Source organism: Amphibalanus amphitrite, unplaced genomic scaffold (assembly GCF_019059575.1).
Source record: "Amphibalanus amphitrite isolate SeventyFive unplaced genomic scaffold, NRLGWU_Aamphi_draft 000118F_arrow, whole genome shotgun sequence".
In the NCBI taxonomy this organism is placed as follows: domain Eukaryota; kingdom Metazoa; phylum Arthropoda; class Thecostraca; order Balanomorpha; family Balanidae; genus Amphibalanus; species Amphibalanus amphitrite.
Window position 1 is genome coordinate 112,252 of NW_024881613.1, and position 13,660 is coordinate 125,911.

The 13,660-nt window shown below is 48.9% G+C and overlaps 2 protein-coding genes across 2 annotated transcripts in view; one reads left to right on the forward strand and one right to left on the reverse strand.

The window, feature by feature from the left end:
• Positions 1-11,165, reverse strand: part of LOC122381312 (heparan sulfate 2-O-sulfotransferase pipe-like) — a 32,703-nt gene extending 21,538 nt beyond the window's left edge. Inside the window, exons 1-2 of the mRNA XM_043365319.1 lie at positions 10,828-11,165; positions 2,033-2,151 (exon numbers count right to left, since the gene is read on the reverse strand). Of these exons, the coding sequence (XP_043221254.1) occupies positions 2,033-2,151; positions 10,828-10,853 (145 nt within the window). The 5' untranslated portion in view covers positions 10,854-11,165. The remainder of the gene's footprint in view (positions 1-2,032; positions 2,152-10,827) is intronic.
• LOC122381310 (E3 ubiquitin-protein ligase SH3RF1-like) overlaps positions 6,633-13,660 on the forward strand; it is a 38,871-nt gene continuing 31,843 nt past the window's right edge. The window contains exon 1 of the mRNA XM_043365317.1: positions 6,633-6,787. Coding sequence (XP_043221252.1) covers positions 6,774-6,787 — 14 coding nt within the window. The 5' untranslated portion in view covers positions 6,633-6,773. The remainder of the gene's footprint in view (positions 6,788-13,660) is intronic.

A 13,660-nucleotide genomic window follows, 5' to 3' on the forward strand; every position in this document is an offset into this window, starting at 1 on the left:
AATAGGGGATAAGACCGCTATAAGCCGCTGCCTGACCCCGAGCGGTCGGCAGAGCCGCTAAATACTTTTACTCACTGATGATGGTGTTAACCCTCGCCCGTAAACGGCGATCTGCCACCTTCGCCCATGCAGGGGGGGGGTTGGTGCGACCCCCCCCCTTGGCGTTTGAAAACGGAGCGTCGTAGAGCTTAGCGGAAAAGACCAACGGATTGCTCTCGCCGAGATCTCGCGATTGGTGGTATATTTTTTGGTCCTAGGTCAACATTTGACCTACTTTTGACCGGTCAAAGGTCAAATTTTCGGAAAAATAGACTTTTTTCAACTTTCCGCGGCGATTGCGGCAAAACGGTGGTAGATATCGACTTGAAACCTTCACTATCGTGTTCCTTGATCAATTCTCTATCGTTTGGTATGTATTTCGTTTCCCTAGCTCTAAAAATGGCGCGTTGGGAGCGCCGGAAGTCGGCAAGGTCACAGTCGGCGGCAGAAATTCGAAAAATCAAAATTTAAATTTTTGAAATCTGATTGTATTTTTGGATTTGGAAGGTCCATTTGCTCCCTATAGAAGCTAATATTGCTGCATATTCCCATTGAGGTGACAAGAATTAGCAAAATAGTGGTTCGGGCGCTTTTCAAAAATAGTACCGGACGCTGTTCCTCTTGTGACGTCATAGCTCCGTGACCTGACCTGACCCGGTCAAGTTTCTTATACCATATGATAGTCAATACTTGCCCCAACATGCATGGGAAGTTTCATCACGATCCATCAACCGATGTCCGTACCACCGGCAGGAAACCTCGGGCGTTGGCACTCAGTTTGTGAAAATCCGGCCGGAGGCTGTTCCCTTTGTGACGTCATAACTCCGTGACCTGACATGACCCGGTCAAATTTTTTTTTTATCAAAAGATGCGCAAGGTTTGCCCCATAAGGTACCCAAAATTTGGCGGCGCTGCGCGCCGCCGTTTTTGCACTATTTCCGAAAAACCTCAGGGGGGGGTTGCACCAACCCCCCCCCCTACATGGGCGAGGGTTAATACACCGAAACCGGTCTGATCATAATGAATTCGATACAGTACCTAATCTTACGATTCCTACTGCTCTTAACCCTATTAGTGGCAGGGGGGTTGTTTTTATCCACCCCTTAGGTTTTTCGGGAATATCTCCGAAACCGCTATAGCTACGATGCTGAAATTTTCTGACTTTTCCTAAAACTAAATTGGGCACATTCCCTGAAAATTTCAAGTTCATAACTTTACCAGGGGCGGCTCCAGAGCACTGGGAATTGGGGGTCCTATTCGTGAAGCGAGTCATTTGGGCGAAGATCACGATGCTGCACCAGTTTTACGAACAGTGAATGAAAGGTATCATGTGATAACATATACAAAGTTATTGTGCATCCTCTTTTGACACGTTTTTTCTATAATAGGCGGATCCAGGCGTCCAAAAAGGGGGGTTATTTTTTACCTCCCAACATAGGTGCCCTGACACCGCCTATGCATGACCAATACAATTTTAGTCGTTCTCTCATAAGAAAATTGTAACATAACAAGACCATTGCCACCCTTTTTAGAAACAGTACCAACAAAAACCTTATTTACTATACTTTTTGTGTACCCCCAATCTCAATGATCTGTATCCGCCTATGATTTTTGAAAATGCATATTTTTAGGATCCATGTGAATTCCTGGTTCATTCTCTATCGATCGGCAAAAGTTGCGTTAAGATTGGTTCAGAAACCTGGCCGTGATAAACAGTCTAAAATGTATCTGCAATTTGCCCGTTTTTACCCCCCTCTACCCCCCTATTGACATTTTTTAATTTTATTTTTTTTTAGAAATGTAGATCTCGTTGAGCCAAATCGAATGCCGTTTGAATTTTGAAAATCGGCCGGTTAGATCTCGAGATATCAAGGGGGGGTCGTAAACAGCCCCCCCCCCCCCCTGCCACTAATATGGGGTAGCCAGGAGCCTGCCACTAATAGAGCCGCTAAATGGCCCGGGTGGCCGGCGGGACAGCGACGCTCGAACGTACCACCGGCGCTGGAGGGCGCTGAGAGCGCGATCTCGTCGATGGAGGAGCGCAGGCTGGACGACTGGATGAAGAGCAGGCAGGCGACGCAGATCAGCACGCCAGAGGCCATGTCCGTAGACCTGGAACACAGCGGATGGAGTGGTTTAGCTATATCGAGCTGAAACGCGGCGAAATGGAGAGGGTCAGCTGCATCGACCTGAAACACAGCGAATGTGAAGTCAGCTAGCTTAAATCGAGCTGAAGCATAACGGGCACAGCGTGTTAGCAGTACGAACTGAAAGTCTGAAACACAGCGAAAGGAGATGATAAGGTGCGTCAAACTCAAACACAGAGAATTTGGAGTAGATTAGGTTACACATATCGATCTGAAACACGGTTGATGTTGTGGGTTGGATGGCTTGAACTGAAATAGTCAGCGGAATGAAGTGGATTATTTCATACGGTGACCGAAATCCTCGCATTTGATTCCATGCTTGTCGCATTAGCGTTCATAAATCATTGTTGGTAAAGCTTAAAGGGACTATCCCACCTTCTAAAATGTTGTTAAAACCAGTTAAATTGTGTCCGACTTTATAGATTGGATGACCAGGAACACGGTTCTGGCATTTATTTTTCATTAAACATCTTAGGCTTCCCATATTCCAAACACAAACTTTCAAATATGTGACGTCACAGCCCAAAATTACCTCCTTCCCCAGGCCGCATTACTGTCATAAAGCTGATTCTTTTTACTCTGTAGGCACCACAACATAGTTCAGACCAAGTTTTAAGCGATTTTTCAACGAACAAACCCATTTAAATCAGAATGACTAAACGAGGTGACGTCACACTAACGGTCGCTCCATGTTGAAGATAGGGCCTTGTACAAGGCCCATTTTCAAATGAAGGGAACGAATTTCTTCAACACCAAGAGGCCGCGGGGGTTGCAACCTAGATAGATAGTGGTTTCTGAACCTCGCCGCAAACTTGGCTATCTCAACTCAAACCCCATGTTAAAGGTGGGATAGTCCCTTTAAGTGTAAAAATGGAACTATGAAACAAATAAATTACATATTTTAAGTTGCTATGACTGCAAGTTAATGTATGTATTGTTCTTTGAAGCATTGTCCTGGAGCTTAGTTTAGCTGAAGAGAAACGATTATTTATGGAGGTTGGCACATGAAATGGTGAATGACAGATGCCAGATGACAAATAAAATCAGATGACAATGACTAATGAATCTTCGTGAGCTGTTTAAATAAGTGAGCTGATCAGAACTGGCTGACAATTTATAGCTCGATTGACAAATCCTTCAGTCATGCGGTTTTCAAAGCTGGTGGAAGTTATGCCTGCTTACACAAAAAAATAGCCCACGATTAGGGGAAGCCGGGGGAAGCCCGGGCGCGGGGGAAGCCCGGCCACCCCGTTTCCGGCTAAATTATTCACAATAAGATGCTCAACTGTTTGTCCTTTCAGCGTGGCAGCTAAGGTAACGCCAGCAAAAAAGTTAAGGCTGACAAAAATTGCATATTGTTAAAGTTATAGCGCAAAAATGATATTTTAAGGGTTTTTAGCTAAAAAGTGAGATATCTTGCACTGTTAATGTTATACCATACAGTACTAATATTTATACGAATGCTATGAAAGGATCGTTTAAGTGTTTGTAGTGAGGGGTGATGAGGCAGGCTGGCCTAAGTATGACATTGTTTCCAAATATCGCTGTTCTAAAATAAAAATTAGCACATTGGGGTAACCCCGGGCGAGTGGCCAAGCTTACCCCCAACCGAGAGCAATGCCACTAAACCACTGTTTTCCATGAGATAATAGGTACTGAGCAGGTTTGGTTTACACCTAGATCAAAGATGAATTTCGACAATAAACATGTTATCATAGACAAAGCCAGTCATGTCACTTAACCCTATTCCTGGCGGGCTCCGCCGGGACAAGAAACTGGCGGGGGGGGGGCCGATTCGGCCCTCCCCCCTGAGATCTCGAGAACGAAGCAAGATAGCGACAAGCGGTAAACGGCATCGGATACGCACAGCCAAGATCTACAATTTTTACTGAGGTCATTTTCAGGTCAGGTCAAAGATGACGTCACAGGGGTCGAAAAAGTCAAAATGGCGGCGCTAGATATGGAGAGAGTTTTTTCGAATAACTTTCGAATTAGTCAAGATAGGAACAAACTAAGGGCATCATCGTGATCCTCTCGTCAATCCGCATCGAATGATATATATGTTGACCTCGAAAGGTCAAGGTCAAAGGTTGACCTCAGGTCACGTGACCTCGAGGTCATCATGTATATCATTCGATGCGTCTTGACGAGCTGAACACAATGAGACCATCCACGCGTCTGTATCTTGTTCCTGTACGGAGTTATTGGCCAAAAACCTTTGGTGACCTTTGATGACGTCACATGACCTCACAGCTGCCCAACAGCAAAACAGACCTCAAGGTAGTGAAGGTTGATCGTATATGAAGTCATGTATGGTATATGGGGCCATTCCGACCCGTTTTAGTGGTAAAAACAGGGAGTTGATTTTTCCCCCATTGACTTATAATGGGGAGGTCGCGAAACTGACCTGACCTTAGGTCACCGATATCAAAATTCCGAGATATACAAATTGCACATACTGGTACCCTAACTAAAGCCTGAAGAGAAGAAATTGATCGGTCAAAAACTCTAGCTCTGGCGTGATTACAAACTTTTTTGAGGTAGGGTCACCAAACCGCCTCTGGTGACCTGACCTGAGGTCAGATCAACTCAAAATTTTCAGACCTGTTGCGTAGAAGCCTTTTAGGAAAAGTCACAAAATTTGAGCTTCCTAGCTCAACGCGTTTGGGAGAAATAACCAAAAAACCTCAGGGGGGGCTCCTGAGGCCCCCCCGCCAGGAATAGGGTTAAGGTCAACTAGGGTCAAACTACGTTTTTGCAGATAACGCGACAGACAATGAAGCTAGAGCTTCAAAAATGGTGTCGTTGTGTTCTTCTTCATCAGCCGAGTCGAATGATATGCAATATGATGCATTAAGGTAAAAAGAAAAATAAATTTTAAGGAATTTTGAAATACACATTTTCTGTCAATTTTGCATCAGGATTTTCATCGACCTGTACTGTATATGCAGTAGACGTTAGCTAAAATACCAGTAGTAACATAAACTCTAAGATGTCCAGGGCTAATCAGTACCTTAATATTTCACTTTCCGTTAATATTTGGAAAACACATAATGGTTTCATCAACTCGTTGTAAAGCGCTGGGGAGGTGGCCGGCGTTACCCCTATGCCGGGCTTACCCCAGAAAAATCAACACTTTTTTAAAACTCGATTTTCTCAACCTTATACTTATTCCACGAAACCGAATTTTTGGGAAAACACGGCCAATGAACTTAGCTAGCTAGCAGGATATCAACATTTTATACAGCACGTATGGTATGTAATAAAAATGAAAAAGAGCTTACTATGCCGGGCTTCCCCCGGCTTCCCCTATAGTGTTTAAACTGTTCGTGTAATGACCAATTTCTGGAACAAGACTATTAGTTAGGTTTCGTTATTATTTATAAGAGCGCGACTGCCGAGCATGGTTTAGTTGTTCACAGAATGGCTATTAGCGCCAAGCGTTCACCTATAGCTGCTTATCCCATCCGGATCTTCCAGTACCAGAATGAATTGTAGGTGGCATCCTTGGCACTTGGCATGCTTACTTGACCACTGGCCGCCGCTAGTCCGTATAACCGCTCTATCGGTCCTACAGTCCCTCGCCCGGCCTCGGCGGACCGTGGGACCTCTCCCCGGGGGGTCAGTGAGGTCTCCGCTGCGTGTCCCCCTCCCCGCTGCAGGGGGGAGGGGTCCGCGGACAGACCTGTCCCGGATCCCGGACACACCATAGCGGCTCATCTCTGCAGATCAGTCCATCCGTGCACGGTCGGGACACGACAGACGGCAATCCATCGCACCGGCACGACTGTCAGACGGCGCTGGATCGCAGCGGGACGGCCTGCCCAGACCGCCGCCACACTGGGCAGCGGGTATACTGACAGGAACGGGTGATCTCAGCTGGTTTGGGTCCTATCGACAGCAATTTTCTTCAGTTACGCACATGAGATAATTGACGCTCAGTTTTACGCAGTTATGTCTTGAGCATATGGCAGAGGCCTCTTTTCACGCATATTGTCTCCATAAATGAGTCTCATAGCCATATCCCTCTCTGTTATTATGTCACGCCCCCACTTGTCGTGTGCTGGTGTTATTTTCCTTCCTTGGTTCTTGTCTCTATTCGAATGTCCCTTTGTCTCCCCCGTGTACCGGCATTGTCTCCACCGTGTCTCCTTTGTCTCCACGGTGTGTCCTCTGTCTCCACCGAGTCTCCTCTGTCTCTGTCTCTATCTCCAGCACGGCTCGTCCACCGTCCGGCACTCGGGCCGGCCGGCGAGCAGAAGCCATTTGTCCCCCGGTGCCGGCGGCGACGGTCGTGTCCAGCCGACCCGCGGCGCGGCGCGGCTCTGTGTCCTGCTCGCCGGTGCCGCTGAGCCGTAATGTATTCGGATCCGGTTTGCCTGGCTCGCCGGTTCATTCATAGAGCGGTGGTGGCCGGTGGCGGTGGTGGTGGGGGCAGGCGCCGGTCGTAACTCGGAGGCGAGTGGAGTGGTGCTTGGGTGTGTGAGAGGGAGGTCAGTGAGTGAGGTGACTGAGAAGGTCGTCCGCCGGCAGGGGTCACCGGCCAGAGGACTAGGGCAGTGCTCGAGCAGCACCGCGGGACCCGAGATGCGACCAAAAGGGTAGGTGCACGACGGGGCTTGAAGCGAGCTGTGAAATCCTTTATACCTATTCTTTCCCAATGTCACGTTTGAGGCAGTCACCATGTTTTCTATCGTGATGATGAATTAGAGCGCATAACCTGCCGAGGTCATTTCGCATGCCAAAAGTTGTACACGTGTGACGTGTTGTTCATATTGTAGTTAACTTGCTGAGTTTGGGAGGATATATGTTATATTTTACTAATAATGAGCGTAATCGGATCCTTGGATACATTAGCAAAGTAATTAATAAAACTAATGAGCGGGCATGCGTAGAAATGTAAATATTCAAAGAAAATATGACCGGTCCACCGGTGATGGGAGAAGGTGACCAAAAAATGTTAACAGTAAAAACAACGGGCGAGACATGCAATCATGACGTATGTTTGGTGAACGAATGCTGTAGTTTACCTTATAGCACTCGGTTTACCTTGCATTATTGTTTACCCATAACTGGACAATGAGTAAAAATGGTCCCGAGCGACATTACCATGGCGTAACAGGCGACTTCAGCAAGGTCAGTGACGACAAACACGACATAATTTGTGTCACGATACGAAACTCTTGCCGTCACGCACAGGTTTCATGTAAAGTAGATACCTATAACTAACAGATTACCTGTGAAGATCAAATACAACAAATAACAATGTGGAAGGGCCGATAGGTAAGTAGTACATAGGTAATACTGGAGTACAAAACCACAAATAATACTGATCGTCCTTCCCTGACTCAGAATAACGGAGACTGATTTGGCATCTGGCGAGCTCAGATCCAATACTAACTAGCACGCCCATTTGGATTGGAGGGACCGTAATCGTTTGAGCTGCTAGCTGGCCTGTCCTAACGAGGCCACCGGTTGACCAAGATGGGACGAGCTCAGTCGCTGCGGCCACCAGCCGGTCGCGGAGGTCGAATGAGCTCTGTGCTCGTATCTCCCCTATCCTTTCATCCAATGGTCCTGAAATGGTCAAGTAATACCGAAAGGATTTTCATTTAACCCAGCAAAATACTTCAAAGAAAATTCACATTCACTTCAGATGGATGAGCCAAGTAAATGCACACAATAAACTGTCTTGCGTGGCGCGTGCCGTTATCGATGTGAAGCTAAAAAAAAAAAATAATTGGCACTCACTAAAACAATCTGAGGAAGAAACACCATCTCATAAATATGCTCAAATTAAGTAAGTTTTGGAAACGCATGCCGTGTGATGGGTCCTGACAAACGTTTGACTGAATTCGTTAGATCGCCATTCTGGCCCTATTACCTAGTCTTTAGGATGATATTCCAGGTAAACGGTCAGTGACAGATCCAGGATTTCGTCAAGGGGGAGGAATACGGTATTGTGGTGCCCCACTGGCATTTGGTGCCCCACCCCCTAAAAATCCACGGATTTCGGCCACTTACTTTTCGGCATGGTGCCCCCTCAGACCCGGGGAGAGTGCTCCTTCAGACCTCGGATTTCGGAATGGTGCCCCTGGAAACTTGGAATGGTGCCCCCGGAGACCTTGAAATGGTGCCTCTGGAGACAGACTTCGGGATGGTGCCCCCGGAGACTTCGGGATGGTGCCCCTCTGCCCTCAGACCTCGGGATGGTGCCCCCAGACCTCGCGATGGTGCCCCGGGACCCTCGAGATGGTGCCCCCTCCGACCTTGGGATGGTGCCCACGGAGAACTCGGGATAGTGCCCCCGGAGAACTCGAGATGGTGCTTCCGCGGACCTGGGGATGGAAATAGCCCCACCCGAAGCAAGGGACAGAAATGGGCCTCCGGGAGACCCCGAAAATGGTACCCTATTCCGATAGACCTGGATGGTGCCCACTTTGGGAGACCCCTCTGGGTTGAAGCCCCCGTCGGTGACCTCCGTGATGAATTAAAAAAAATCAGTGATGGTGCCCCCGGGAGGCCCTAGGAGGGGGGCATGGCCCCCATGGCCCCCTCTGGATCCGCCACTGCGGTCATAACTCATAATGGTAAGAGCTGCAACATTCTTATAGGGCTTCTACTGAAAACATCATTGCAATTTATCTATTTTTACGAGATATTCGCCATTAGACCTATAAGTAAACAAATTCAAGATGTTCTTACTCACTCGTAAAAAGCCAAGGAGCCTAGCTGGCAGCTCGCTTGCAAGTGCGAGATGCATTTTTATGTAATTAATTTTATCTCACATCGGGGCAAGCAATGCAAATTACTGTGTTTAGTGCTGATGAGAAAGTTCTGCCAAAAATAATGCAGGCCTTGTTGTAAAACAAGTTGGTATTTATAGTTGTTAATGTTCAGCAAACGCGCGCCTGCCTGTCCAACAAATTTTATCACGCCCCCACCCCCCACCCCCACCCGCCAAAAAAAATCAGGAAACTCTACTCCAGAGAGCGTATCTCGCCACCGCTCTGGATATCTCGAATAGAGGAGAGGCGGGGCAGCCAGGGCAGCAGATGTGTCACCATGGAAACTGCAACTCACGCAGTCAGGCACCACGCAGAAGTGTCACTCGGTCAACTGACAGCGGTCGAGAGTCACTCGGTCAAGCGTCACGAAAGCGGCTTAGCTTCCAACAGCAAACAAACTGCAGACTTTCTGCTCTGATATCTAGTCAAGTTAGTGATGACCAAGAAGGCGCCTGGTTTTCGGAATGGCTCGGCAAGAAGAGCATAGACCTCAAGGGGAGGTTAGGGGGTTTGCAATTGACAAGTTTAGGTAATTGGTAAAATTAGAAACTGGGGATGATCAAAGGCACAGCACGTCAGTGTGTTGATTTCTGTCGTATTTCACTCGCGTTTGGAATAAATAACTGACCACCAGCGCGGTCCGTGGTAATGTCGACCAGGCCACATTTCCGTCATTAGGCAAGTGGGAACCGTTGGACACGCAGTGTTACGGTTCGTCGTCTACACGTCACACCGTCTGCTGCCGCGGCACGTGGCGCCGGTGACGTCATCAGAGGCATGACGTCACGGGGCGTCACGGTGTCCGCGCTGTGCCTATTCGGCGGGCCGCCCGCCCGGCCGGCCGCCGGAGACTGCACTGCCAGGATATAACGGTAACACCGGCCGCCGGCGCTGCCGCCAGAGCGCGACACAGCGAAGCCGACGCGCGCTGCCGCGCGAGGCACGGTCTGCCGCCTCGCGAGACATGACTCGCTGCTCACGATATTCAGACCGTTTGAATGTTGGGCGTCAGCTGGTGGTCAGCTGTTCGTATACAGAAACCGCCGAGTGATTGCTTTGGATTCCGTTGGAGTGTTCGGCCGCCGGCGCCGTGCGGTGAGAAATAGGTCGTGCGCTGAGCGTGTCACGGAAGCAGTCTACGGCCGGAAACGGACGGATATGGTGGGAGGAAGGAAGCCATGAGCCGTGTTTTAAGTCACGGTGCCTGTGACTTATGTGTGATCCAGGGGTGCTCTCGATGATCCGTTCCGTCTTCACACCGCACAGGTCCGCACACTGCCGGTCTTAGAGCGGTAGGTATTTGACCCCGTGTATGGTAATCGGGATCTTGCCACACCGGGTCGCAAATAGCCGTTACACACAGGACTGCGAATAGTCAGCACACACGGAGGTGTTGATCTGAATACAGCACGGTGGGGCACGTGCTGACCCATATAGGTACGGCTGGCCTTCGGTGTGGCGGTCGCCGGGTTAGTGACCCCTGGTGACGACGGTGTCTGACGGTCCACTGGCAATGTCCCGAGAGTGACCTCGATTATCCTGGCTACTGAGTGCAGCCATGGGTGCCCTGAGTGCACCCATGAGTGGCTGAGTGCCGCATAAAGTCTCCCGAGCGCCGCTCCGAGTGTCCTGACAGGTTCAGTGACCTGTTCGCTCGGCCGTGCTGGTGACAACGGAGACTAGTGGTCCCCTCCAAGTGTAAGTATTGAGCGAGACCCGAGTGTCACGGTTGGAGTTTAAACAGTCTTACTAAAACGTTATGGAAGTCAGTGATGCTAACTAATCCGGCTACAACAATCAAATTGACGGTTGCAGCATGGTGATTCTGTGCGGATTTTCCGCATGGCACTCACCTCCGCATTCCCAACAATGTCGTCATTGTTTTATCTCTGACCAAGGCTGCTCCAAAAGACGCTTGCTGCTAGAACCAACTCGGCTAATGTGCCTCCACGGCCGCCCCACTCCGCTCCGCACAGCTCAACACAGCCAAACTCAGCCGGCTCAACTCGGCTCTCCACACTCAGACACGGAGCTCAGCGCTCTCCCTGCCTCTCACAGAGCACCACACCACGAGGCACCACCTCTCGCCACTCCACAGCAGCCGAGCCGAGCCGCCCGTCTGATCTGCCCTGCGCGCTCCGCGGCGCCTCGCTGCCCGCCAGGTCACACGAGACGTCCGGAGCGCGGCAGCAGCCCCTCGCGGCCGACCCGACACCGTTACCGTTCCGCCGCCGGGCCGCGGCCAATCACCGGCGCCGACACGGAGCAGCGACCAATCAGAACGCCGCTCTGAAGGGCCCCAGGCGTTATTGTCTGTGGTCATGTATGTGTAGTGATGAAGCACTTACGTCTAATCATTTTAATATCTTAGGTATGCAAATTAGTTGTGGAACTGAAATATTATCATTTCAATGCCCCAATACCAATCCATTCTAATAGTTTGTGTGATTAAAATTAAAAAAATGATTGTGGGTAAAATGATCTTGCTTATCTACCTACAGGCTACACCTAATCTAAGGTTGGGTCAGGAGGTCATGTCAAGGTCAGATCAGCTTAAAGCTTTTGTTCTCGGTCACTCTTAAAGGGACCCTCCCACCTTCAAAAAAGTTTATGAATTGGCATGAAAGTGATGTCGCTCGGTTCAGAAAGAGCAAAAACGAATATCTACCAAATTTCACCGAAAAATATTCACCGGTTTTCAAGATATTAGACTTTTACTTTTGTTTACTTTTCGGGATCACCGCTGTTCCTAGCGACTTTATTTGGAAGCAATAGTTTGGCAGCTGAAAGTGCGGCACTTGTTGCGCGCAAAGCAGCATATACCACCGCGTGCTACAAAACGTTTTAGTCAAACATGTAAAAATCGTTAGATATCTGCGCTGACGTCACACATTCAGAGGGGTATTCCTATGCATTAGCCCCTCTGAATCAAAATGCTGCAATTTTGAAATTCAATATTTCCGATTTAAGGCATTTCTCGATGTTGTTAGTGCCGAAACCGGTAATTGTGAGCCAGGGACCCCATTTTGGCTATCTCAACTCAAATCTAATGTTAAGGTGGGAGGGTCCCTTTAACCCTCGCATGTGGGGGAAGCGGGGGGAACACCGCCACTGTGGGAAACACCGCCACCCCATCTGGCGGCGAAAGTATGAACTATTAAGTGTGAAAATCCGTTATTTCCTATTAATCGCACGAAGGCAAGCGTCTTGTCTTCTGATTTGTGTTCCGGTGTTTCAGTGTAATCGAGGCTCAATGTGGGCATTTAAAGAAAAATGCACATTCTCTTATAAAAATTCGATGAGTTGGGAGCACTTTTGAATGTCTTTAAGTAGAGACTCATTTTGATTTACTTGATTACGTCGAAAAATAACTGATCGGCTTTGTCCAGTAAGATAGGTTTGCTTGAACCGTGTAGTACATTCTTGCCGCTGGCGATTTTTGCTTGTGATCACTTACCTATTGGGGGAACACCGCCACCCCGTGGCGGTGTTCCCCCAATTGAGGTTGCGGTGTTTCCTGTTCGCAGCGTGATAAGTGATGAAACTCCAAAGACATGCTTTATTTTTGTTCGTAGATGTTCCTAAGTCGGGAATAAGCAGCTTATTAGTGATTTTTTTACTTTATATTTTTCATGCATCCCGACCAAGCACTTGCCACCTGTATAAAACTGGCAAACAGCTGATGAACCTATACCTACCTATTTATGTGTCCATTACCGATTATTTGCGAAAATTACCACACCGACAGGAAACTCATCGCACGCGATCTCTGAACGATGAAAAGCTTTCGTAGGGATGGGTGTTGGGTTAACATCAACACCGGTGGCGGGGTTACCCACACAATTTGTAGGTGGCAAATATGCAAGGTATTTTTAAAAGTCGTGATACATGAAAACCTTTTAGGAGCATGCAAAATTAGTGCCTAAAACACGAGAAAATGTTTAAATATTGTAACCAAGACAATAACTACCAAGAGACTACTACACACATATCCTCTCATTTTGGCGAAAAGCTTAGGGGGGCGGTGTTACCCCCACTTCCCCTGTAGGGGGGTCGGATGGACCCCCCCCCCCATGGTTTTTCGCGAATAACTCGCGCAAAAAGCGGCCAATCGCGACGAAACTTTCAGTACCCTCGGCCGCAGTGGCGTAGACAGGGGGGGCCATGGGGGCCATGGCCCCCCTTTCCGCCCAGCCGCCCAAATGGCGCCCCAATTAGCGCCGACTAGGCTGATGCCGTTTTACAGAGAGAACATGAATTAAAAAGTGATGTGCAGGCAGGGATCGAACTCAATATCTCTTTGGGGGTGCCTGGACACCTAAATAATCTCCAGGGCACCCCCAAATACGACCTGAGCCCCCAAATGTTGAAGGGCGCCCCTCCGGAAACCAGAATATTCCGAACCCCCAGGGTCGATGGCGCCCCTGAAGAGCCGCTGGCACCCACCTAAACGGAACAGTCGCCCCATTAAAGCTTGATGGCGCCCCTCGAGCACCCGGCGCCCCTCTGAAGTTCACAGCTGCCCCAATCGACCCATCCAAGATCGATCCCTGAAACCACTGGCGCCCCTCTAAAGCACCCGCATTCTTCTCAAGATCACAGTCGCCCTACCCGAGATCAATAGCGCCCTCAAGAGCCACTAGCGCCCCACCCCCTTGAGACTGAAGTCGTCCCGCTTGAGACTAA